The following is a 25,938-nucleotide window of genomic DNA, read 5'->3' as shown; positions in this document are numbered from 1 at the left end:
AGCCAGCAGCGGTCCATGCTGGCCCAGCTCAGGTATCAGGTTACAGCTGTGCGGTTGCTTCTGTGAGCCAGAGCAGCAAAACAGCTGGAGGCAGCACAGCCATCAAGTGGAGCATTGGTGGTTCAGTGGTAGAATTCTCGCCTGCCACGCGGGAGGCCCGGGTTCGATTCCCGGCCAATGCAGCAGCTGAAAACTTTTTGGCAGTTCCTTGAGAAAGAAAATTTGGGAGAATAAAGTTATGTGGGCCTCTCAAGGCAGGAGCTTTCTCACTAGGAGAAACAAGAAGAATCTCAGGGAAAGATCTGTTTTGTGAAACGCTATGTTTTCTGTATATGTATGGTATCATGCAGTTTACATAATTCCACAGCTTTCTTTTTTTGCTTGTGTGGTGGCTTCTTCTGGTTTTTATTTTGTTTCATTTTGTTTTACTTGATGAGTTACAACAGGCAGAAGTTTCGAGTATTTTATACTGGCTTTAAAAGTTAGTGCCTCTTAATCCATTGAGTCAGAAAGTAGAATAATGGTTGCTGAACTGGAGGGAAAAGGGGAATTAGACACCTGGTTTCTTTTCAGGGTAATGGAACTGTTGCAGAATTAAATAGTGGTGATGCTTTACATAACTTTGTGGATTTACAAAAGACGACCCGGTTGTATGGTTTAAAATGGTGAGCTTTATGTTAGGAAATTTTATGTTATATGCAGGATGTCTCAGTTTTTTAAATAAAGTTAGTACATCTTCCCTCAAAGTGGAACCTAGCAGCTCCTACCCCACCCTTTCTCCTTACATGGCAACAAGTCAGGGCCTCCGGGAAAGAACCACTGTATTCTGCAGGTCATGACAGCTGCTAAGAACCTGCCAGCTGGAGCATCGGCAGCTCCACGGTAGAATCCTCGCCTGCCAGAGACCAGGGTGCCATGGCCAGCCAATGCAGTTTATTTTACTTAGGTAAAATAGGTAGTTTTTTCTAAGCAGTCTCAAAACAGCTCCCCACTTAGGAGACTCCATGCTAAACCAAGATACATTCAGGAAGCTTGGCTCTGGATTTTACTACCTCAGAAACAGCATTTCAGCAGATGCAGAGCTCAGTTTAGAGTAGTTCCTAGAGATGATCACAGCTCATTTAGAGGCTCCATACCCACTCCTTGCTCAGCTTGTAACTGCCACGTTACCAAAGTGCCAGGAGAAGGTCGCGGCGAGCCAGGAGACAGTGATGATTCAGCCAGTCCAGTTGACAGGTTCATCTCAGCCTCTGCCGCTTTTTCCTATTACTATTTTCCTCCACTGTTGCAGCTCCGGTCACCTGGCCAAAGGCGGGAACCTCCTCCCTGGTCTCCCTCTGTTGGAGGGCAAGACCCACGAGGAGGTTCATCAGCCGAGCCTTCTGTGCGTGAGCATACACGTGCACACGTACACGTCCCCCTCACCTCTGACTGCAGGACCCTCGTTTGTGCCACACTGTTCCCAGCCCGTCTGCTTGCTTTGGCTCCCCTTTGGCCCTGCCGCTTCAGGGGTCCGTGATGCGGCCTCCTTTCCCTGAGTTCCTGCAGTGTTTGACGTGTGCACCCTTTTCCTCTCTGTGATGTTGCCTGATTGTCCCAGGTGTCCTGGCCTAGACTCGGTCACAATGGCCTGCTGGTGAGTCATGGCTCTGCTGACTTCGTACCTGTTGCGCTTAGAGAAGCCACTTAGCCTTTTTAAGCCCCAAATTCCTTACTTGTTAAATAAGGCTAACGATAATAATACCAAACCTGTAGTGTGGTGGTGAGTTTTAAATGAGATTTTTGCTTATAAAGCTTTTAGAATATAGCAAAGGCCAGACACTCTCAGAAACAGGTGCTTCAGTGTCAAATTTTTAATGCATGTGTATAACATACCTATGTACTTAGCGAGGTTCTCTGGACAGGGCTTTTCCTCCCTTGTTCTTTGTTGTTGTTGTTTTTGTTTTTTTAATCATCAACATTTTCCAGATAGTAGTGTGCCCCTGGTGGGTCCTAAATGAGGGATCACAGAGGGTTAGGGGTAGAAGTTCTTGTACCAGGTGAGGGCAGAATTATAAATAAGGTTTCTAGGAGAGGGCTTGCAACCACTGTTAGTAGATGTGTAATGGAATGCATCCACTTGCAAGGCTTTGATGGGACTGGATATAGCGGCAGCTTCTGTGGACCCTGCAGATGTAGGTAAATCATCTGCCTGCAAGGAGCCCAGGACAGACCCACAGTTGAGTAATCATGTGGCCCTGCATGCGGTCACAGAGGACTGGGGGCTCCAAGCCAAGTCCATGGAGGTCATTTGAACTGGATCTTTTCCTTCTCCTTAGCTTCCACTCTGCCCCCACCTCACCCCACCCCTTTTTTTACTCTGATTATAAGGGAGGTTATTAGTGTGATTTTTACTCTGATTATATTACTCTAGTTACACGCTCCCTGTAGAGATGAGAGGGGGGGAAGAGGCATTCCTAGTAGGGGGAGAGTAAGCAGGTGGAATATATCGTCTGCTACATACCTTTGGTGGCATGTGTCAGAAGCCATGAACATTTGAGAGAATTTGTTCTCAAGGAACAAATAGAGATGTAGGTAAGGTTTTCCATTTAAACACCTAACAAATGTTAGCTCATGTATTGTCCTAACAAGGCTGTGAGGGGTGTACTGGTTACCCCGTTATACAGTGAGGGACTGGAGGCAAAGTCGCATAAGCTGCCCACAGTTGCACAGCTAGTAAGTAGGGGGGTCAGGGCTCAGATTTAGGCCCGAGGGCTCTGAGTCTTTGCTCCTAGCGCCGTTTACACCACAATTCTCTAAAGAGGGAACTAATACAAAAAGGGCAGCCACAGATGTACAGCTTGACTGGAAATGGGAGCATTGGAGAGTAAAACGATGTATCATTTTTACTCATCAACTTGGCAAAAATGTAAAAGATTACTAATATCCCTGTGTGAAGCTTGGGGAGATCGACTGCTTCTCTGTGCCTGAAGTGCATGTGTAGTGGTAGAACCTTACTAAAGAGCAGCTTATCAACGTGGATTAAAATACAGAATTCCTGACCCTTCCACCCAGCAGTACCCCTGACGTGGGATCCTAGAAAAATGCACTTGTGCAGGAAGAAGCGTGGGAGAGATGTAAGAGTGAAAGCTACGAAACAAAGGAAGTTAACTTGAACCCTATTTCTGATATCACATCATTTCATCTACAAATGTGCATGTTTCTAAAAGTCAAGAGGGAGGAGGCAGCCAGGGGCGTGGAATCCTGGCTGCTGTTCCAGGCTGGCCCACCAGCCTTCCCCGTGTGTCCTCCTCCCCTTTGCCAAGATCTGTTCCATCAGGCCCAGCCTGCGCCTGGCCCCACTGAGCTGTGCCCTGTCCCGCACAGGGCCTCTGGGACTAGAGGGGGCAGGCAGCAGCTCAGAGCCTTCCTGTTCAACGTGGAAATCAAGGCCCTCTTTACTTGGGGGTTGAGGGTGGTCCATAGTTCACAGGAATAACACTACACTAAGCTATAGTATAAAGTAAGAAAAAAAAAAGCAAATTGCAGAAAACATACTGTGATTCCATTTATGTTACAAAACAAAAAGAAATACTGAGGAGGGCACCTGTTGGGGTGAGCACTGGGTATTGTATAGAAACCAATTTGACAATAAATTTCATATTAAAAAACAAAACAAAACAAAAAGAAAGATAGGAATACTTGTCAGACCAGTGAAGTAGTTACCTGCATATAGAGTTGAGTAAGATTAAAGGTTAGAAAGAGACGGGGGCGTGTTCTGCTTTGTTTGAAATTTTTAGAATGAGAATATGTTTTACTTGTATAACTTACAAGAGGCCAAGGCTGGCACCATTTGAACAACAATATATAAATAATGATAGTTTTAATTGGTAATCCACAGAATAAAATATGGGTCCATAATGATATGGATGGATGGATGAATGGATGGATGGATGGGAAGGGAGTGCATTTTCCTATAGAAGAATTCTGGTTAATAAATGTAGAAAAAAAGAGGAAAACGGAAAATCACCATTAGGCAAACTCCACAGTAATTATTATAGATCCATCAATGGATGCCAAAGTCAGTAGGGGAACATTTGAGGAAAAAACTAGGTGTTTGTCTAGTCTCAAGTATCTTCCCCAAGGTATTTATTAATTACAAAAAGAAAAATAGTAACTTACTGTAAAGAAACCCAGCAGACACTACCACAGTCAGATGATAAGGTCAACATCATCAGTAACAAGACAGACAGACATCACATACCCCTGATATGATGCACTGAGAAAGTGCGTCACTTTGATGGTGGTCTTCCAAAAATGCGTAACCTCCGCCTAATCATGAGAAAATGCAAGACTAACCAAGGTGGCAACACATTCTGCAAAGTAACTGACCAGGGCTTCAGTGATAGCGAGTTTGTGGAAGATATGGAAAGACTGCGGAACTGTCACAGATTGGCAGGGACTAGGGAGACAGGACAACTAAATGCAACATGTGGTCCCTGATTCTACCCTGGAACACAGGACGTAAGTGGAAACACCAGTGAAATTCACATTAGGTCTGTAGTTTTGTTAACAGTCTTATGTGAGTGTTCCTTTCCTGGTTTGATAATGTATGATGTTAGGTGCAGCTGGGTAAAGGGTAAACAGAATTCTGTGCTATTTTTACAAACTTTCAGAAAATTAAAATAATCTCAGAATAAATATTCTGTTCAACTTTTTGTCTTTATAGATCTACCTCTTTTGGACATTTCACAAATTGCAGGCTTTTATGACTAGCTTCTTAACGTTGGCATGTTTCCAGTGTTCACCCATGTTGTAGCACATATCAGTACTTTATGCATCTTTGTTGCCGTATAATGGTTCACTGTATGGCTGTAACACACTTATCCATTCATCAGTTGATAGGCATTTGGATTGCTATGAACATGATGTACTGTTTTGGTGTGGACATGAGCATCCGTTTTCTCTGGGGTATATATCTAGGAGTGGGATTGCCGGGTCAGAGGGTAATAACTCTGTTGAGCCTTTAAGGAATTGCCAGGCTGTTTTCCAAAACACCTGCACCATTTTACATTCCCACCAGCAGGGTCCAAGGGTTTTCTCCACATGCTCACCACCACTCATCTGTATTTCAGCCGTCCTAGTGGGTGTGAACTGGTACCTCGTCGCAGTTTTGATTTACATTTCCCTGATGGCTAATGATGTTGACTATCCCAGGAGTCATTTTTAACATCCACTGCCTTCGGGCCAGCAGTCCCTTCTGAGGTTTCCCAGATGTGTGCAGGTCTGGTGCCCTTCTTCTTTTGAGATCACTGTGCCTAAACACTTACAAGCACGGATGCTATCCCAGAAGCTTGGGGAGTGGGTGGCATTGGGTCCTTAGGGCTCCTGAGCTATAGTCCTTTTCAAGAGCCAGAGTCAAGGTGTGGGGGACTAGAGAGTCTGTGTCCTTATATCAGTCATCTTGTTCATTCGGAAGACTTCAGCGGTCCTCTGGCATGACACCTTGTTCCTCTCACTGTCCCCAGGAGGCCCTGATGGTTCTTGTGACTCCAGCTTCAGTAGCAGCATCAGCGTCTTCACACCAGCCAGGTAAGTGGTTTGTTCCAGCCAGAGGCGTTTGTAGAAAGCAAGTGGCCTGGGTCTTTCCTGGGTGCAGCAAATTGCAGTAAAGACCCGAGGCAAACTCTCCTTAGGGGGCACAGTGGGTGCTTGATGAAGGGATCTGAAGAACACTGAGCAAACCCAAATCCCCCTAGTTCTGATGGACAGGTAGCCTTGTCCCCAAGGACAAAGATAAGAGGCTGTTGGAGATCAGTAAACACAGGTTGTAAACGTAGAACCAGTGCATGGTAGCTACAGGGAGACACGCACAGACACCTTTGCCCAGAACCTTTTTGCCTGTCGGGATAACGTGGGGCTGACAAGACTGACAAGGAGAAGGCTGTTCCAGAGTCCAAGAGAGCATAGGCTATGGGCCACAGGAGCCGTCCTCTCCCAGGCGCCGGGTCAGCTGTCATAGTGCAGCCTTCCACATGGGGGCAGAGCAGGCCAAGCAGCAAGATCATTGCTTGCAGTTCCCTACATACTGTATGCTGGGTGATGACATCCACTGGAGAGGGAATTATCACCGTTTTGTCCCTTTCCACCTCCCCTGGACTTGCCCCATGTCACTTTGTCTTTGGGTAGAATTAGCACCTGTGGGGCTGCAATGGATGGCATTCTTCTATAAGGGGTTTCTTCCCTCTCATCCCAACACTGAACCTGGACCCTGGGGAAGGGGTCACTCATGATGAGAAAATATGCACTCAACCCCCAGGAGGCTCTCTTCTCCCTGGACCTTTAGAATCTTTCCTCCTTTTGTATCATTTTTTCACTTATTCTTATTTCTAAGACCCTGTGGGCATTTTCAAAGTATGTGAGTACTGATTATAAACGTGGACTGCTCCTGGGGCCTCTTCTAATCATTTGAGCAAGGCAGTAAACATTCATTCATTCATTCATCCTGTTAGTTGTCACATACTCCAGAGTACCTGCCAGGCTTCAGCCCTACAGGTTCCAAGGTAAAGATGTGACCCCTGAGTGTGGTCCCCAAGCTTGAAGTTCTCTAGTGAGGAAACAGAAGCAGGGCATGATTTCTGTGACAGGGGACTCAGAGGGTGCTGGGGGCGTGCCATGGTGCCCGAGCTGAAGCTCACTGGAATAGTGGCTGACAAGGGTGGTCACTCACTGGGTGCTTCCTGGCCTGGCTGTGCCAAATACTTTGTGTCACGTCATTGGATCTTGCTGATGTTTCAATCCCATGGGGTCATTAGTAGTATTAATTCCTTTTAGGGCTGAGGAGGGACTGGAGACCTGGGGGCTGCTGTGTAAAGAAAGAATTAGGAGGGTCGGGCGAATGCAAACCACCTTGGGGGCCACAGCTTCTTTCCCGTGGGAGGAGATGGAGGCTCAGCCTCAAGAAGTGGCAGAATGTGGAGAAAGTTGGAGAGACTTTTTCTTATCTGTTTTGAAGGATGACTTGACCAGATTTGCTGATGCATGTGATGGAATGAGAGGAGAGACTGAGGGAAAGAATAACTTCTAGATTCGGGGCTTCAGCCAACTCAGGATATCCTGGCATTTCCCACGCTGGGGTGGAAGGAGGCACACAGGTGTGTGAGTGGGCCAGTCATGGGCTGTGTGCCCCAGGGAGGTTAAGGAGGCAGCTTTGGATCCTGGATTCTGGAGCTGGGGGAGAGATCCGGAGGGAGGTGCTGGGAGATGTGTCCTCCAGAGGGACCAGCTCTTGTTCTGAATGCTATGGGAGCCTGCCTGTAAGTGGCAGTGTCTGGTGCAGACCTGTGACTCGGAAGGCCCTCTGGCAGCTCCAGGGGGGATGAGTGAGGGAGGGGCAAAAGTGGCAGCAGAGAAGCCTGTTGCAGACTTGTCACCGTTGCTTAGGCCACAGGGTATTGTCCTGCTCCAGGGGAGTGGCAGTGGGAGGTGGAGAAAGGTCTAGGAGGAGGCAGAGGTCAGACATCACTGACTAACCATGGCGGGCGGGCATGACTCTCATTGCCTCGCTTGGGAGGCAGGGGCGCCATTTGCTGGAGCGGCTCTAAAGGCTGAGCCTGGGAACTGCCTCATTGGAACCAGATTTTGTTTTAGACCTGTCATTCAGGAGCCCATGCCAGATCCTACCCTTTTAAAATTAAAAAACCAAGAGCAAATCATCTCGTGCTTTCTTTATCCCACAAATGGCTCTTTCCTCTTGGCAGCTACCAGTCTGAGTCAGTAGCTGTGCCAGAGAGGGGGGCGACCTTCAGAGTCATGAAACCTGAGCCAGGTGCCTAGGCCCTGGGCCCCCCACTCGTTGGAGATGGCAGCTGAAGACAGTAGGGTAGGGGCAGTCTTCCTCCAGTAGGTGCTGCCAGAGGGGCACTGAGCTCAGACAAGAAGGCAACTTCCAGGATCGCCAAGAAACAAAAACCCACCCTGTGACTGTCCAGACACACTGCCTGCCCTCATCTGTCATGAATCCTCTGTGTAATGGAGTCCGACCGCCCGGGCACACATCCTGACTCTGTGTCCCTGGGCAAGCAGCTTAACCGCTCCCTGCCTCGGTTTCCTCATCTTTAAACTGGGTGCGATGACAGTGCCTACCTCCTAGGGGTGTGGAGCTTGTATGAATTGAATATGTAAAGAGAACAGAATGGTGCCCAGCTCAGAGAAAGCCCTTTACGCATTTTAGCTACAATTATTATTACAAGAACCTCATGATTATCCCCATTTTATGAATGAGGAAACAGGCCCAGAGAGGTGAACTTCTGGTCCACAGTCACTCAGCCAGGTTGGAATTAGTGGCCAGGTTGGAGTTCAGGCTAGGCCTGTCTGACTCCCAAGGCCACTGGTGTGGCCTTTATTGGTTGCACTGGGAGAGTCCCAGAAGCCCACCCGACAGGGGAGCCCCGGACAGGTTACTACGTGCACAGGCTTCCACTCCAATGCCTGGGGCTTTGCCAAGGACTGTGGTGTCATCATTGAGTTTCGGTATAGGTCACTGGCTACATAAAGGCAAACAGAAAGATCTGGAATTCCGTGCTTCCCAACTTCTAGCATCTGGAGATTGAAAAAAAGTTGTAAAGACACTTTATTTAAAAAATGTGGAATTCAGAAACAATTTTTTTATTTACTTTCTTTCTAATTTGATTAGAGATGTAACATATGAGTACCATAAAAAGTTAGACATTACAGGGACGCCTAGGTGGCTGAGTCAGTTAAGCTTCCAATCTTGATTTCCACTCACAGGCTCAGGGTTCATGGGTTCGAGCCCTGTGTTGGGCTCTTTGCTGACAAAGTGAAGGCTGCTTGGGATTCTCTCTCTCCCTCTCTCTCTCCCTTCTCCCCCACCAAAATAAAAATAAACATGAAAAAAAAAAAAAAACATTAGACATTACAGAAATGAAGTGTTGCCTCCCAGAGAGAACCCCTGGAATTAATCATTATTTATTGGTAGAATCAGAAGTATTGTTTAATAAATCGCTATTTTATTTATTTTTGTTGTTAAATTTTTTTAATGTTTATTTTTGAGAGAGAGACAGAGCACAAGCAGGGGAGGGGCAGAGAGAGAGAGGGAGACACAGAATCTGAAGCAGGTTCCAGGCTCTGAGCTGTTAACACAGATCCCGATGCGGGGCTCAAACCCACAAACCACAAGATCACTACCCAGGTCGAAGGTGGAGTCAACTGACTGAGCTCCCCAGGTGTCCCATTAAATCGCTATTTTAATAGCTACAGTAGTGCCATGCACTTGGAAAATGTCATACACATACGTGTAAGACATTAGTTATGAGATGCTTTATGAGAATGCTCAGTGGAAGTGGGGTTTTGCAGACACCTTGAAATAACTCAGAAGCCCCCAGGAGCGACTAGTCTAGACTTTTTGGACCCGATGCAGAAATGTATTTTAAACTGTGAGTGAGCTCCCATCTGCTCTCCGGGTAAGGTAACCCAGGGCAGAGGATACTCTATCTCGGACTCAGGAGCTGAGCACACCATGCAGCCTGCCCTCTCTAGGAAGGGCCTGGGTTCCCACAGACTTCTGGCTCCCCACAGAGCATGTGTGGAGCCCAGCACACAGCAGCCAGCCCTGCCCAGCGGAGCAGCTGAGAGCTGCCTCCTCCACAGCTAGTAGAATCTTTCCCAGGCACTAAGATCAGTCTCCCTGGTGCCCTGGGTGCCCCTGCTTCCCATGAGCCTCACCTCCAGCCAGCCAAGGGAAGTGAGACCCAGGGAGAGTGTCTCCGGCTAAGGGAATAAGTTTTCAACTGATGGCCGCATGGCCTTGGACGGGTTCCATACTGTCTCATCTGTGCATCGCAGGATTGAGTTACTTGAACCATGACGTCCCTTTCAGCCATGGTGTTCTTGGTGGGTTGAAGCTGACACCTGCCTCACCAGCAATCTGAAGGTGCCCGTGTCTGGGGAGGTTTGCCATAGCCAACTTTTGCTGTGGGGAAAGTTGGAGAATGTTAGTGCACAGAATGCTGCCAGTTCTTGGGCACTGGCTCCACGAAATCCTTCATTTTATGGCCTTGACACAGTGCCATCTGGGGGAGATGCCACCATGGGCTGGCCCTTGATTTGTCCCTCAGTAGAGACATTGAACTGGCTGGAAGCATCTTGGGACTACAGTGAATCAAGGAGCCCATCTGGCCCAGGGACCATCTAGTATCTTGGAGCCCTTATTTGGGCCACTTGGATTTGGAATGCCCACACACACAGCAGCACCAGGCTTTCCCAGTCTCCTCTCCCGCCCCACGTAGAGACTTTGCCTGTCGTGCTGATAGGAAAATATATTGAACGGTCTCTGCGACCCCTCTCTCTCCCTCCAGTACGCAGGGCTGCCAGGTCTGACCGGGCCAGTCCACATAAGGGCTGCCATTCAGCTGCCCCTGCCAGGGGACAGTTGGAAATGGACTCTCCTGAGCCTGGCCCATTAGGAGGCAGTGCCATGTGGTAGAGGAGGCCACTCTAGGCTCGGACTGCTCACATTCAAGTTGTGAGCTCCACCCCTTCCCGATCGGGTAACCTCTGGGCCTGATCTGCAGGGTGGAGTCGGAGCAGCTGGGCTTGGCACTGCCTTCCTCCCACTGGCAGCTTAGGCCACAGCCATTGCTGGCCACTACGGCCCTGACTGCCCCCAGGGGAGTAAAAACAAGGCCTTGCTCCCCGGGGGACCATTTCAGCTAAGAAAGTGGTGCTGGCCTGCCAGGCATAGAGTCCCAGCACCCTGGCCCCATGTGGGAGCTGGAATGTCCTGCTGTGGAAAGGGACTCACTGTGGACCCAGGGCTCACCAGGTCAGGACGCAGAGGCAGAATCAGGCAGTTGCCATTCATTCCTCACAGCCTCCTGAGCTCCCACTCTGTTAAGGCCTTGGGGTGTAGGTAGGCTTCTGGAGCTTCTCCAGCTTCTCAAGGAAAAGAGCTATAATAGCATGCTGGAAGGAGCCAGGTAGGAGGCCAGGAGGACAGGGGAAAGAAGGACTTGGCGATAAGAGAGTAAGTCCTGGTCATCAGCAGGAGGAGAGGGAGTTTCTAGGAAGTTTTCAGAGAAGAAAAGAAAATGCTCAGGGAGCCCTGGGATAGATTGCTAGCCCAACACCGTAGTGCCGTGTTGTCCGTGGCAATAGCCAGAGTCACGGGGCTGCTGGGCACGTGCAGTGTGGCTAGTGTGAACAGAGGTGTGCTGTGAGGGTGAAATGCACGCTGGATTTCAAAGACTTAGAACACCAAAAAGAATATGAAGTATCCTATGAGTGGTGTGTATATTGTTTTTTATGTTGGCTTCATGTTAAAATGATATTGTTGGGGTATGTTATATTCATTAAAATATGTCATTAAAATTTTACCTGGTTCTTTTTATTTTTGAGTATAGGACTCAAAAATGTAAAATTCCATATGTGGCTCACATTACGTTTCTATCAGACAGTGAGAGAGAAAGTGATGAAGAGATTGGGAGCTTGTGTTTGCCACCCTGAACTTGTCTGTCTGTGCCTTAGTTTCCCTGTCTGTCTTAGGCTAGCAAAGAACCTAGGTGTTTAGGTGTTGGCAAAAGACCCCAGAACTTCCAGCCACATGACTCCCATGGAATTAGTGGCATCCCCGCCCAGAGGCTCAGGACTGCTGGGCTCTGTCATCACACGCCCAGCCCGTCTGGCGACCCGAGGATAGAAGTACCCACTCTCACCCCTAAACGAGCACCATGGGGAATCATCAAACCATATTAAACAGCAGTTCTGTTTAGCAGTTACAGAACTGAGAATGGGTCCCTTTAGGAATTCACATCAAATGAGCTTCAGAGAGGCTGCGGGCAAATTAGGAAAGCACTGGCATCAAGTTCCTGCTGCCAATGAATAATTGAGCAGCCTAGAAATGCCACGCGAGACCGTTTTCTACAGACAGGCAACTGAACTGCCTGACCTGGGTCCTCAGGACCCAGGTCCTTACTGGAGAAATATTCTTTGTTTGCCTGGTGAAAACTCTATCTGCTCTTAAAGGGTGTTTTCAGGGCTTTCCCCTGGACTCGTTGGATCCATTGGTTTTGTCTTATCAACAAAGGGTTTGGACTGAATGCCCTGAGGATGCTGAATGGCTTTTCATCCCTGAGGTCTGCTGGGGCCCAGCTTGGTGATCTCAAAGAGGTGTTCTCCAGTACAAGCTAGGCCGGTGCTGGGGAGGTGGGTAGGCAGCCAGCAGACTGGCCCTCTTCCACCAACTCCAGCCTTGGAGAAGGAGGGTTGAGGCCACGGGGTGAAACTAGCCTCCACCAGCCACGTGGAGGGGGTGTGCCGTCTGCCCGCTCCTGGCCACCGCACCCAGGAAAGTGCAGCATGTGTGTGGTTCTGACTGCGAAGCCAGAGTGTCACTGCAGCTGAGCGGAAGGGGCTATAGCAAGCTTCAACTAAGCTCTCCTCCCGGTCTCACCCACAGCACGGACAGGGCCCCAGTCACCCTCCACCTTGACGGGATCGTGCAGGTCCTGAACTGCCACCTCAGCGACATGGCCATCGGGATGATGACCAGGATCGCCGTCCTGAAGTGGCTCTACCACCTCTATATCAAGACTCCCCGGAAGGTGAGTCCCTGGGCCCATCAGCCTGATAGGCCCTTCGAACCTGGGGGCTGCTTCTGGGTCTATCTCAGTTTTCTGGGGCCTCCCCATGCTTGGTAGGGTTCTGGTCACTGCAGTTCTAGAAAATCCCTGGCAAGCAGAGGAGTGAAAGATGCTTGAGGAGCACTGGGGGTGTGGGGGAGGTCCATGCAGTGCAGTGGGACCCTGTCCACGCTGAGCTCAGTGGTGGAGCCAGGGTGGGGGAAGCTCACGGATTTCCCGGCTTCTCTGCTTTCCAGATGTTCCGGCACACAGACAGCCTCTTCCCCATCCTGCTTCAGACGTTGTCGGATGAATCTGACGAGGTAGGTCACCCCCTTCCTTCTGTCATGGCTGCCTAAGTCATTTGAGTGCCGGATGGGATCTGGTAGCTGAGAGGTGCTTGTTTTGTTGTCCTCTTAAATCAGCACCCGAAAAGTTGCTCTCTTCTTACCTGGTAAGGTGCATCGCTTACAGGGAAAGCTGTGTTTAATGCTCTTGGCTTTGGGAACAAGGACGTCTTCTTCCAGCCCTTCTGAGGAGCACTGGGTCAGTGTATCAGCGAGGACATTGGCCTCAGGGGGAAACTGACTCGGCTACGGAAGGGCAGGGCGGGTGGGGTGTGGTGGTGGGCAGCTCGGCTGGGTTGAGTCCCCAAAGCAAGATCTGGCCCCGCGTAGCTGCCTGACCACGAGCAAGTGGCTTGTCTGGTTCCTTCTCTGCTCAGTGGGGCAGTGATTCGGAAGATGCTAAGTGCTGGGCCAGGCAATGCTGGCCGCTCTGTGAGTTCTTGTTGTGTTCTGTTCATTGCAGCCAGCCTCCATTCTGACCTCTGGCTTGAAATTGGCCCTTTAAGACTTGCTTTGTCAGGGTCACCAAGAGCAGAAGGGAGAGGCTAGCCCAGAGAAAGTGAGAGACAGCTGGGCCCTGCGTCTCTTAGCCCTCTGGGGGGCGGCCCCCGTCCCCACCCCATTCTCGGCAGCGTTCCATCCTTTGCTGTCAGGCTAAGGTAATGCTTTTTCAAGACTCCCCTGCCTCCCAGCCTAGGGGCAGGATTGCTCGCGGGTGTTGCCATTGGCCAGGGTGACATCCCTTCCCTTCACCTATACCAGCTCTAGGCCGCCTGTCCGATGCTGGCAGGCTGTACCTTGACTGGTCCCTCTCCTTCCCTCTTCTGGGCTCTGGGCAGCTGTGGGCCTTAGGCAAAGCTGTGTGCCCCATGAGGCAGTGGGCACGTGAATCCACAAATCTGCCCATTGGGAATATGGGAGTGGACAAGAGCTGGGGGCCAGGGGAGAAGGAGAGCGACATTGCTTACAACCTCCTATGCGTGAGGCGCCTGAGCCTAGTAGCAGGCTGTGTGTGGCCTAGGATAGTTTTCCTGCAGCCTGAGTTTGCTTTCTTGAACCTGAGCTGAAAAGAGATCAGATGGGCTGGTGCCTGCCTCTCCATTTCCAGAAGCTTCCAAAACAGATGGTCTGGGAATCTGCCCTTGACCCCTCCTGCTCGCCTCGTTCACATGCACACGTGCCCTCTCTTTCCCTTTCCTTCAGCACCCACTTCGGCAGGGGGCCCAGGAGGACGTGGCCCGGTTCTGCCTGAGTTGGGGGTGACTAAGGGCACTTGGCACAGCCCTCGTTTCAATACAAAAAGAAAGAGAAGAACTTTCTGATTGGTTCCTTCCCTAGGACTTCGCTGGAAGCAGCTGAGTCTTCAATCCTTTAAATTGAGTTGTTTAATCCCATCCAGCTCTCTCTGCTTGTGATTGGTTTTTGTGTGCGTATGCGTTTACAGGGAGCCGGCGGAGATGCAGTCCATTAAACAGCTCTGTTCAGGTTGCGGCTGTGGAAACTCGATTTGCTGAAGTGCCAAATGTTGTCAGAGCTTTGGGGCACATCTTGTGGGCCTCTGCTGGGAAAGGATTGCAGCTGCTCTTGGGGACAGTTGTGGGGCTGGAGGGGGGCTGTTGTCGTAACAGGAGCCGAGACTCCCTGCCTTCCTCTCTCTAGGGGAGGGAGTTGGGGACCAGGATAATCAGTGGTGAGTCCTGATTCTGCCCTATCCTGGTTCTTCACCAGATCACATTCCTAAGTGTCCCCTGACCAGTCTCTTTGGCAACCTTGAGGGCTACTGTGTCCTTGGCATTGGAAATACAGCCACAGACAACACAAAGTCCCCCTTTTCCTGGAGCTTCCTTTCTAGGATATCTAGAAATCTCTCTGTGGTAGGTTTTCCCAGTATTTCCAAACACAGCCCTGAACTCAAATCGGAGCTCCCTGGGGTGTAAGACCCTGACCCATTCAGTCAAATCAGACCACAGCCAGACTGGTGGGGAGAGGCGCCTTCCTATTGACGGCTTCACAGAGCCTCCTTCGAACTTAGCCACGTTACATCCAGCCCGGGGCCTCAAGGCACAGGTTTGCCCATCATCTTGGGTGATAGGTAGTAATAGCTTGTATGAAGTCATTGCTGTGCCCGGAACTGTGCTAGACCCTTGCCTTGTAGTATCTGGCGAACCCTCGACAATTCTGTGGGGAAGAACTGGTATCATTTCCATTTTGCAGTTGAGAATACCCAGACTGAAGGAGGTAAAATAACTCACACGCAGCTAGGGAGTGATTAGGCCAAACTCAAAACCAGATCTGTTTGACTCCAAAGCCCCTTCTCTTAATCGCTTAACCGTCATACCTGTGTTCCACCAAGTGTGGTCCCAGCTACCCACATCAGAACCAGACAGGACATGGGGAGCTTGTGTGTAGTTGTATTGTCATCCCCATTTCTGGCCACCTTCTCCTGTTCCACAGGTTCTTGAGAAAGTTCTCAATGTGCTGTGGAGAGGGGTGGATATCTGTAAAAGCTTCAGCCTCCAGACCCTTTGTCCCATTTTCTTACTGATTTGTAGAAGCTCTTTGTATATTGGGGACATTCAGTTTGTCATCTGTGTTGCGAATATTTTTCTCTCCCAGTGTAATTGTGATAAACTCACATTCTCCTCACCTTTGGTGAGAGCCAGTGGCCTCAAGGAACAGAGTGTACCTGGGTGTTACTAATGCAAGAGCTGGGTGCAGGGAGGGACAGAGGCTCAGAGACCTAGCCCTGCCCCACCACCATGTTCCATAGTTCCATTGGCCTGTGGCCTTGCTGGGTGTCTCACCTGCCATTGCTTCTCAGTTCTACTCCAACGCTAACTTGGTAGTCCATGCCCTTCCGGCATCCTCACTTGTGTCTGCTTTTCCATGACTCAGGAAAAGTGGCTGTTTCCTCAGTACCAGTGCAAGTGCCTGGTCCTTGCACCCTTTGTCTGAAGATCCCTTTGGTCAGAAGGAACTTGCAGGTGTCAAATTAATATTCTTGGCACCAGAGTAGCAATCCTCCCATTAGCTAGAGATCCAATTACATGTTTTTAAGTGAAAATGCGACCCTGATTTCAACAGTGTGGAATATAGGGTGCATGCCCTTCAGAGAGCCCTGCTGGACGCCGTTAGGGAGGTGGGCGTGCTTCTTCTGCCCAGAAGATGCCAGTTGTCGGCTGCCTCCTAAGCCTGCAGCTGCCTGAGTGAGCTCCACCCATGAGTACCAGAGGACAATAGCTCCTCCTCTCAATGTCCCTGAAGGTGTGGCTGGTCCAGGAGGGGCCTCAGGACCACCCTGATTCCCCATCCCAGCCCCAAGCACACTACTTCCCAGCCTGCATTCAGAATCCTCAGGGTGTAATGGGTATGTGTTATACATCTGTCCAAACCCTTAGAATAGACAGCACCAGGAGCAAGTCCTAAGGTAAACTATGGACTTTGAGTGACATCGATGTGTTGACGCAGGTTCACGGATTATAATAAATGTACCGCTGTGGTGGGGAATGTCCATTTGGTGGAGGTTGTGTTGGGGCGAGGGCAGGGGTATGTGGGAAATCTCTGTACCTTCTGCTTGATATTACCATGGACCTAGAACTTTGTAAAAAATAAAATCTACTTAGAACAAAAACACACAGCTTTAAAAAAGAAATCTCAGTCTTAGAAGAGAGGAAGGGTGGCTGGTAGTACCCCTGAGAGAACATAGCACCCCAGACAACTGGCCGCCAGACCTGATCTTAGCTTCTGGCTCTCACCCTCTTCACCAGGGACCTTAGAGTCTCTGGCCTGCAAAATGGGGCACGTGATGTCCACACTTGCCTTGTAGAGTGTTGTTGAACGAGACAGCGTAAACCTCCCGACCAGATCCTGGCCCGTCGTAACTCCGTTTGTCATTACAGGTGCTTTAGCCAGAAATTATCATTTCACTGCCTTGAACTCTCCCACCCAGAAGCAGGGTTTTTCCCCGTTTCCATAAGTCATTTTGCAAAGCCTCCGGGCCTTTTTTGTAGGGCTTCTTCATTAAGAAGTTTATTTTCAGTATTTTAAGTTTCATTGTGATAAATTGAGTGGCATCCCTTGCCGGTAACATTTTCCCCCCAGGTGATATTGCAGCCTGCACTGGCTTAGGGATCAGGCGGTCCAAGAGTGTGGCCCTGGCTCACCACTTCATAGCTGGTTAACACTGAGCTTGAGCAGATGACCTGGCCTCCCTGAACCCCAGTTTGCTTATCTGAAAACCGAGAATAATTGTAGAAGCACCCTTCCAGGTTTGGATTCCCAGGATGAAATAAGGTCATGGGTGTAGAATACCCAACACACGTGAACACGTGGTAAATTTTAGCTCCTGATGCTGGTAATCATTTCTGTACAAAAATGGTAAAGATACAGGTGGAAATAGGGAAGATAGGCTCTGTTTTTTCTCCATATCCTTCCTGCCCCCGCTTCAGCAGCAAAAGCCAGAACAGAAGCTGGTTTCTGTCCTCTGTTTCCCTGCCTGTCTTTAGGACCACACAGGTCCTGTGCAGATGGCCAAGTGGGTGGGCCTCACTGGGGGCTCTGGGGCTCGATGTTCATCTTGAGGTCATAGAAAAACCAAGGGGAAGGCAATGGTCAGTGACACCGACGCCCCTTTCTATAACTTCTCCCTTTCCCACCCCCCTCCCTCAGCAACCCCTGCACCCCTGAGGTGGAGCTGTCTGCCCAGGTCAGTGGGCTGTGTTCCCAGCATCACAGGTGGAAGGGAGGAGCTGGCTGCCTGGCTCCAGGGAAGAGAGGAGAAACGGCATCATCGGCAGAGGGCCTGCCTCGGGACTTCCGGCTGCCACAGCCTCTTTCGGAAGCAGGCCTCAGAGTCCATGGAGATCCAGAAGGGCACACCCCACTGGGGCCTCTGGAGGCACCTTCCCTGGAGTCTTCCCACCTCTTGGAGCTGAGGTGTCCTTAACACTTAAGAGCAGAGGTTATCAACCCAGGAGAGATACCCCCAGCTGCTCCCCTAGGCTCAGAGTAACCATGAAGAGAAATTGCTGAGGGGAGTTTATGGCTCGTGTGATGTGGCTGACATAAAAACAGAAAAAAAAGAATGAGAATCACCTTTCTCAAAAACTTGGAAGGTAGGACTGTGAGGATGTTGTTCCTGGCAATGGCAGTTTCTTGCTCAGGAGCCCATTCACCTCGTGAGGCATGTGGCCATGTCTTAGGAGGCTGGGGTAGCAGGGATGGTTATAAGGATTGATTTGGGGACATCTCACAAACGTACATAGGAGAGCTATGATGTACTGTGGTCCAGGGCTGCTAGGGCCTTCCCTGTCCTCAACCCCATAGCACATCTCAGGAGTGTCCACACCCATGGGGCAGGGAGCCCTGGGGCTGCTCTAGGCTTTGCTGCGTCCTGAGGGGATGCGGGCCATCAGCTTTTCTGTTTGGGTCAATCCACCACACGTCCAGGTGTTCATTGCCTCACCAGCCGCAGGCTCACTGGGGAACAGACATGCCGGCTTTGAGGGATGATTAGCCTTAGGGGAGATGGGAGAGGATTTCATTTGTTTGCATGGTCCAGGTCCCAGGAGAAATGGAGCAGGAGAACTGAAGAGGTTCTCAGGTCTCAAAAGAGAGAGCTCACTGGGGCTGAGCTAAGTTGCCCGATAGGGAGACAGGTCACGGCTCGCATGAGAGCTGAGTGGGTAGCTCTGGGATTGTCCTGCAGCAAGGCCACGGGTGCCGCCACTCCTGACTGTCACGGAGCCCTGTCCCTGGAGCAGAGTAGAGTGAGGCTGCCCTTGGCCTCCTCTGTCCCAGGGGCAGTGGCCCTGTCATCCCATCCTATCCCTTCTGCATCCCTCATCCCATGTGGTCCCTGTAAATGCTTCCTCAGCCTTTTCTTTCCCAGGGACTCTTGTCACTTTGGTCTGGTGGGTTGGCCAGCTGGGCCCAAGGGCTCATTACCACTTTAAAGGGATTTAGTTAGTGACAACAGGGCCTTCCATGTCAGGGTCTCACCCAGACGGAGGCCCCAGACTGAGAGCATCCCCATGGGTTCCTCTTCTTACAGTCCCAAGTGACCAGGGCTGTGTTCTTCTGTCCCGACGCAAGGGTGCTGCTAGTAAAATTGGCCATCTCTGTGTCTGCCACAGAAATGGGGACTTCTGCTTCATTGGAGCCCCTTCATCTTAGGGCAGCTCAGAGAGGTGATGACAGCCCATCCAGTACCCCCCGCCACTGGCTGCCTTCAGAATCCACAGTGGGTACTGGGCTCAGACCCCTCCCACATCTGTGGGAGGAGACTGGGAGCAGGAGAGGGCAGAAGGCTGAGTTCATGGGTCATATGTGCTGTTCAGAGTACATCGTTTCTCTTCTCCTGACAAGTTTGCCTGGCACTCTTGGAGTTGTTTTCATTATACCAGTTTTGACTTAAGAGGACCTCCAAGGGTAAGGAAGATAACTTCTCCAAGGTCATACCACCAGGAGCCAGACGTTGGGTCCATCTGATTCTGGAACATCCAAAAGCACATAAGGGCTGACCTCACTGCAGGATAGGGGTCCTCCCAGGATGGAGGCACTGCTTCATTGAGGCCGGCCCCCCTCCCCTCATCAGTTGTGAGTGCACCTTCTCTCTGAGCATTGAACCTTGACCTGCCCCGTTGGGGCACTCACCCTCCCAGGGCATATGCAGAAGGAGTGGGGCTGGTAGCCAGCAGAGAGCAGTGTAGGAAGGGGCCCAGGGAGCAACAAGAGGGTGGCCTCTGCCCCACACTGTCCTGCTCTCTGTGGGACCCGGCAAGTCCACGACACCCCTTCACCTCCTGTTTTCTGCCATCAGACACAGTTGGCCTGGTCTGTGTTCGTCCCATCCAGCTCTGATGCTGTGTGGTCCTGACCCTGCTCCCTGGAATACTAAAATGGCCCGCTCAGAGTAGACTGTCTTCCATAAGAATGGGGTTTGTTCCTCTTCCTGAGATCCCTGCCTCAGTGTTTGTTTCAGCCCAGTTCTCATTCCATCCACTCTCCAAAACAAACAAAAACAACTCCTTCACCCCCTCCTCTGTCCCCAAGATTCCTTTACAGTCAGGTCACGCCATCAGGTCAGACACAAGCCAGGAAAACGAGGGGCACAATGTTGGGGGCACAGAACTCTTGCCGAGAGTCCCCCACCCACACCCGGGGAGGTCAGCTGGGGCCCTTGCCTGCTGTAGCTCCCCTGGAGGCCATGCCGAGGACACAGGCACTTGTCCACATGGCTGTCCCTGCGGCTGATGCTGCAGCCTCATTTGGGGGCTCCTGAGAGTGAGAGGAGGGAGGGCCAAGCAGGGAGAAGGCAGCAGGGGAAGAGCCCTGGATTCCACTCACAGTCTCCAGGGACAGCCAACCAGGACCCACCGCCCAGACAAGGCACCAGTGGTCAACACCAGAAGTCCTGGGAGGATCTGGTCTTCGGATAGGAGTCCTGGCAGCAAATCATTGCCAGGGAGGAGAGAGGACTGGCTTAGTGATGGTTCCTATTGCACCTGGTGAGGAGGCCTTGGGTAAAGGGGCACCCAGACAACCACAGCTGGCCTGGCAGCATTCCACTCTTGGGAAGGCGGCTGTGGGTGCTCAGAGAGTCTTTAGTATTTTTCTCTGGACTTCTTCCCCTGATGTGTGGATAAGGACCCAAAACTGGCACAGTATCGGGTTGACATGGGTGGGGCTGGGGGCTTGCTGCCTGGTACACCTAGGCTCCTGGTGAAGGCAGATGTTGGACTGGGAAGGTTGGCTTCCCCAGTGGAAGGTCCAGCAGTATCGGAGAGAGTCCACCAAGGGCAGCCAGTTGGGGACTGCCTTCCCCTGCGACAGGATTGGGAGCTCTTGCTAAGCCAAGCTGCAGGGCTGAGTGGCCTGCAGGGGTGAGCACACTGCCTGGCCCTGGGCCTGACTGACTACCCTCAGCCCATCTCCCCTTGAACTCAGGAAGTGATCAGTAATCTTACCTAGAAAGGCTAAAGTCCAATAACCCAGACATTAGCCCCACAGTGAGCCCATCCAGACAAGAGCTGCTGTCAGAATCCTCTGGAGCTTTTTGAAAATCCAGCTGCTTAGGCCTCAGCCTGGACCCCCTGAATTGTGCTCTCAGTTTGGGCCTCATTGCCTGGGTTCTGGTATTTTCCATTCACTTGCTGCCTGCCAGACCCTGCGCTGGATGGACATCTTTGAGTGGGCATGACCTTAGCGTATCTCCATAGCAAACCTTCCAGGGTAGGTTCTGTTGTGTCCCCCACTTCACTGAAGTGGAAACTGAGACTCAGAGAAGTGAAGTAACTTCGCCAAGACCTCGGCTTCCTGAAGCCTTGTCTGTCACACACCACCCCTCCTATCTGCACATCAAAGAGGTCCCCATCGGCGTCATTATGATGTTCTTTGCACGCCGACTCTCCCATAGCCCTTGTCCCACTTTGGGAGGACGGAGACTGTGTCCAGCACATAGTGTGTGCTCAGAAACATTTTCTGAGAAGGTGAACAAATAGGAGGGACAGTGGATGGCGAGCTGAACCCCTCTGGCCTGCCCCACCCTGCCGGGCCCTGACCCTGCCAGGGCAGACCTGCCTCCTCAGGGCAGGGTGCATGTAGCTGGCAGGTACACTGGGGTGAAGCGGAGGCCTGGAGGAGGGTAGGAGACGGCCCTGTGCCGCTCTCCCGGTTGCCATGGACCGGTGCCCGGAGACAGCTGGCCCCTCGGCTCATCACCTGGTAACCGAGCACTGACGGTGTGTGTGTGCTGCTCCTGCGCTGTCTGGAGCACAGCAGGCCCTTCCTCGGCCTCTGGCTCACTCTCAGGGAGAATGTAGGACTCTGAGAGTGCACCCCACCCCGGGCAGGGGCCTGGCATGATGCAGGCAAGCGATGGCTGGCATTACCAGGAGGGAGACCGGGGGTGAGGGGACGCACGGGGGGACTTGGGGACTGGCCTCCATATTGCCTTATCCAGGCTGGCTTTTCTCTTCTCCTCAACTCTGAGGGATGGAGGCTGGAATGGTTTTAAGCTGCCAGGACACACACTGTGCTGTCACTGTTAGTGGGATTTAACAGTGAGCACCGGTTGCTGGTCTTTCGCATGTATGGCACAGAACTAGGCACTTAGGGAAGGATCTCAGAGTTTATTAAAAATAAAAGAAGGGGTGCCTGGGTGGCTAAGTCCATTAAGTGTCCCATTTCGGCTCAGGTCATGATCTCGCAGTTTATGAGTTTGAGCCCCCATGGGGCTGTCTGTAGTCAGTACAGAGCCTGCTTCGGTTCCTCTGTCCCCCTCTCTCTCTGTCCCTCCCACGTCTGCATTTGTGCTCTCTCTCTCCCTCTCTCTCTCAAAAATAAGCATTTTTAAAAAATAAAAGAAGAAAAAAAGAAAGTAGCCTTGATCCCTGTAAACGTGCATTCAAAGTCAGGCAAAAAACAAGTTATAATCCTTTTTTTTTAATTGTTTTTGCTCAAGTACGACCTCAAAGGTTCTTAATCAGAGTGGTTTTCTCAATGGGAAATAAAATAGATCTGAGCCTAGGCAATCCTTCGCTCCCGCCCCCAAATCTAAATTTTTGGCAGGGCTTTCCTTGCCATTGCTGAAGAGGGCTGAGGGACCCGCCCCCTAGGAGATGCTGGGCTTGGCCTGCTCTGACCCCGTTGTAGCCAAAAGCTTTTCTGGGAATACCACCCCTTTCCCAGGCCTGGCCAGGGCCTGATTGCCGACTTCTACAGTTCAGATTTACTCTGTGTCCAGAGCAGGAGCCTCCACTCTGGTGCCGGATGCTGTGTGTGCCTTCTCCCAGAGCTCCATTGGTTCACTGCTCTGGGGCCCATGGGAGGCCCCGTGCCTTCCTCACCACCCTAAGGGGATGCTTCCTGGGGACAGCGACCTGGTTTCCGAGAGTCAGTTCCCCAGCTGATGCCACGAGCCGCGGGAGCCACTCTGTATGTGATCAGGGACTCAAGAGGCCTGCCGCACTGGGCCTATACCACTTGTGAAGGAAGTGGACAGGCTTCTGTGTGGCGAGAAGCAAAGGGCCCCAAGGCTCTGTGGATGCCTGGCCATGGTGCCTCTGCACTTAATTTCAGCTCCACTTCCCAAGAACAAGGAGCAGCCCAACCTGACCCAGATCTCAGGCACAGCCCTGTGGCCCCATTGCTCCCAGCAGAGGCATCAGATAGCCTTGGCAGTGGCCCACACAGTCCAGGCCTTAGCCTCCAGGGCTTTTAGCCTGAACTCACCTCTCTTGCCAGGACCTAGTTGTGTCTCTTGGAAACACTCTTGCAGCTTCCTTCTGGCTAGGACCAGAGAGGGCCCAGCTTGGGGATTTCCTTCCCTCCTTATGGGGCTGGAACGCTGAGCCAGTTGACATCTGGGGCCTAATCAGCTGACTAGGGACCTAGCCAAACTTTTGACAAAAGTTTCTTGGAGATAAGTGGGTAGAGTGAAGCGAGAGGCCTCTCTGTCCATCCTCTTGGCAGAAGCTATTCAGAACGATCCATCTTCCATTTCCTGCCTGGCGCTGCTGGTCAGCAAGTATTTATTCAACATCTGCTGAGTGCCTCGCCCTGGGACTTCATGTTCAGGAGCCTCAGTAGGAGGCAAAGACAGACCCCCAGCCTAGGGAGTTGGCCTTGTAAAACTCTGGGTCTCCAGCTGTTCCCAGGGTGGTAAAGGAGAAGCCAGGAACAGAACCAGCCGATGGGGGCGGGGGGGTGGGGGGGGGGTTGGTGTGAAGAGAGAGAGAGAGAGGAGGGAGAGAGAAGGGAGACTCCCTCTGCGACGGGTTTTCCAGGGCTGCTCTGTGGACAAGGTGTTGGGAGAGGGAGCATCTGGACAGAGGAATAAAAGAAGGGAGGGAAACCAGCACTGCCCTAGAGACCCTAGAGAGTCTGTCCTCAGCCTGCCTGAGTTTTGGGTTGTGACAGCCTGCAATGGCCCCATCCAGATGGTGACTTCCCTCCCACGCTGAAATATGCCCTTTGCTGGCATCAAGTCACCTCCTGGAAGGAAGGGCTTTCTCAGGAATCCTTTGGCCTCCTTGACTTTGCTCCCCAAGCCACAGAGGATGTGCTGGCCCCTCCCTCCCTCCACCCGGGCCTCCCCTTCAGAGTTGCTTTGTCACATGTTTTCTGCACCCGGTTGTCACTGACCCTTTGACTCCGAGGGCCAGCTCACAGCTCACCCCAATCCAGGACCAGGGACCAGCTGATGTGCCTCCCCCCGCCCCCCCAACAACCACCACCACCCCCGTTGCCATGGCAACTGCAGGCACTCCTGCCCCTGCAGAATATTGCTTTCTTGTAACCTTCTTTCCTCCTCCCTCTCCCCACTCTTTCTCTCACACAAAAAGAAAGCACAAGTGTTTTATATTCATTTTGCAAAAAGCCGTGTAGCGCATACTAATTGGCGCGGCTTCCTCCTGCTTTCTTTGAGCCTTTCCTCATTGTCAAAGCCAGGACTACAGTCCAGTGCGGGCTTGGGCCCAGCCAGCCTCCTCCTTGGAAGAGGACTAACTTTGTGTTTCTAGAGGCCGAGCAGTGGGCCTATCACTGGGGGCCTTTCGTCCAGTTCTTAAGCCAGTGCCCGCAAGCAAGGCTGCTGAGATCACTGTGTCCTTGTTCCAGAGCTGCTTGTCCACAGACCAAGGGGTCTCCAAGAGGGGTGGGGTACCAAAACCCTGGCCTGGCACAGAGATTCAAAGTCAGGCTCAGCCGGAGGGCGGAGCACGGCTCTCCCTTGGTCTCTGTTGCTCTGTCCCAGCACCGCCCCCGCCCCCCCACCCCACGCCGCCTTGACATTGTCTCCCTGGGTCACTCATTCCCTGAGCAGAGGCAGAGTCCTGGCCTAGGCCTTTGTCAGGATTGTTGCTCCATAGTCTCAAGTCCAGCCCCTACGCTCAATGGGATTTGCTGGTCAGCTGGGAAAGAGCCAGCAGCTGGATTGGATGGCGCAGGAGCCCTGAAGTGGCTCCCACAAATTCCCCACTGTGTCTTCAAGCCATTCCTTGCCCTCTATTTTGGCAGCCCCTTCCTCTCCCTGCATCTAGGAAACTGAAGGAGATGGTGGTGCTATTCTCAGCTCCCATTGTAAAGAACCAGGAAGGTGGGCTGTAAGCGAGTGCGAGAGTGCGCGCGCGTGCACACACACCCTCACACGTACACACACTTACAAGTACACGTGGTATTGCTCCAGGCAGGGCTGTCTGTCAGATTTTTGCCAGTCCCTGGGGACTAGAGACAAATCTTCTGATATGTAAGCACTAGAGGAGTGGCTGGGATTACTGAAGGAACCTGTAGACAACAGTTCCGGCTTTAATTGTGCAATTGAAGTGTAATTTGCATTCATTTGCCATTTGGTGTTAAACTTTCCAAAATAAGAGAATTCAAAATGTAAAATAGGCAGTTTTGCTGGCTGCTGCTCTCCAGTGAAGTAGGAGGAGGTGGTACCAAGATGTCCATGCAGATTCTCTTTAGTAGAGAGATGAAATCTGAAGCTCTTTGTGTATACACTGCAGTTCCTGCCCAGTCCCTAAGTCAGGACCACTGACCAGGCTCAGCTATGGTACCAAAAATCTCGTAACAGAAGGGGAGCACAGAGTATCTCCTATGATGTTCATGACAACCTTGCAAGGGGAAGTCTCTGTTGGCACATATGGGGAAACAGGCTCCCCATCACCTGCAAAACCAAGTTCAAACCTCTTCGGGCCATAGCTCTTGGGTACCTGCCCCTCCCTATGACTTCCACTTGATTTTCTGGCCATGCCCCCTGCTAAATAACAAAATTTCAACTGAGTAAATTCAAAGATCAGAATGGCTGGGGCGCCTGGGTGGCTCAGTCGGTTAAGCGTCCGACTTCGGCTCAGGTCATGATCTCGCGGTCCATGAGTTCGAGCCCCGCGTCGGGCTCTGTGGTGACAGCTCAGAGCCTGGAGCCTGTTTCAGATTCTGTGTCTCCCTCTCTCTGACCCTCCCCCGTTCAT

General features: G+C 51.5%; 1 protein-coding gene and 1 non-coding gene across 2 annotated transcripts in view; both read left to right on the top strand.

The window, feature by feature from the left end:
- Window positions 1-25,938, top strand: part of VAC14 (VAC14 component of PIKFYVE complex) — a 102,381-nt gene that overhangs the window by 18,964 nt on the left and 57,479 nt on the right. The window contains exons 10-12 of the mRNA XM_047835958.1: window positions 5,508-5,571; window positions 12,455-12,599; window positions 12,875-12,940. Coding sequence (XP_047691914.1) covers window positions 5,508-5,571; window positions 12,455-12,599; window positions 12,875-12,940 — 275 coding nt within the window. The remainder of the gene's footprint in view (window positions 1-5,507; window positions 5,572-12,454; window positions 12,600-12,874; window positions 12,941-25,938) is intronic.
- TRNAG-GCC (transfer RNA glycine (anticodon GCC)) lies at window positions 112-182 on the top strand. The gene has a single exon. It is a non-coding gene; the product is annotated as a tRNA-Gly (tRNA).

This window comes from Prionailurus viverrinus, chromosome E2, assembly GCF_022837055.1.
Source record: "Prionailurus viverrinus isolate Anna chromosome E2, UM_Priviv_1.0, whole genome shotgun sequence".
Classification (NCBI taxonomy): Eukaryota; Metazoa; Chordata; class Mammalia; order Carnivora; family Felidae; genus Prionailurus; species Prionailurus viverrinus.
This window is presented reverse-complemented; position numbering and strand designations above follow the sequence as displayed.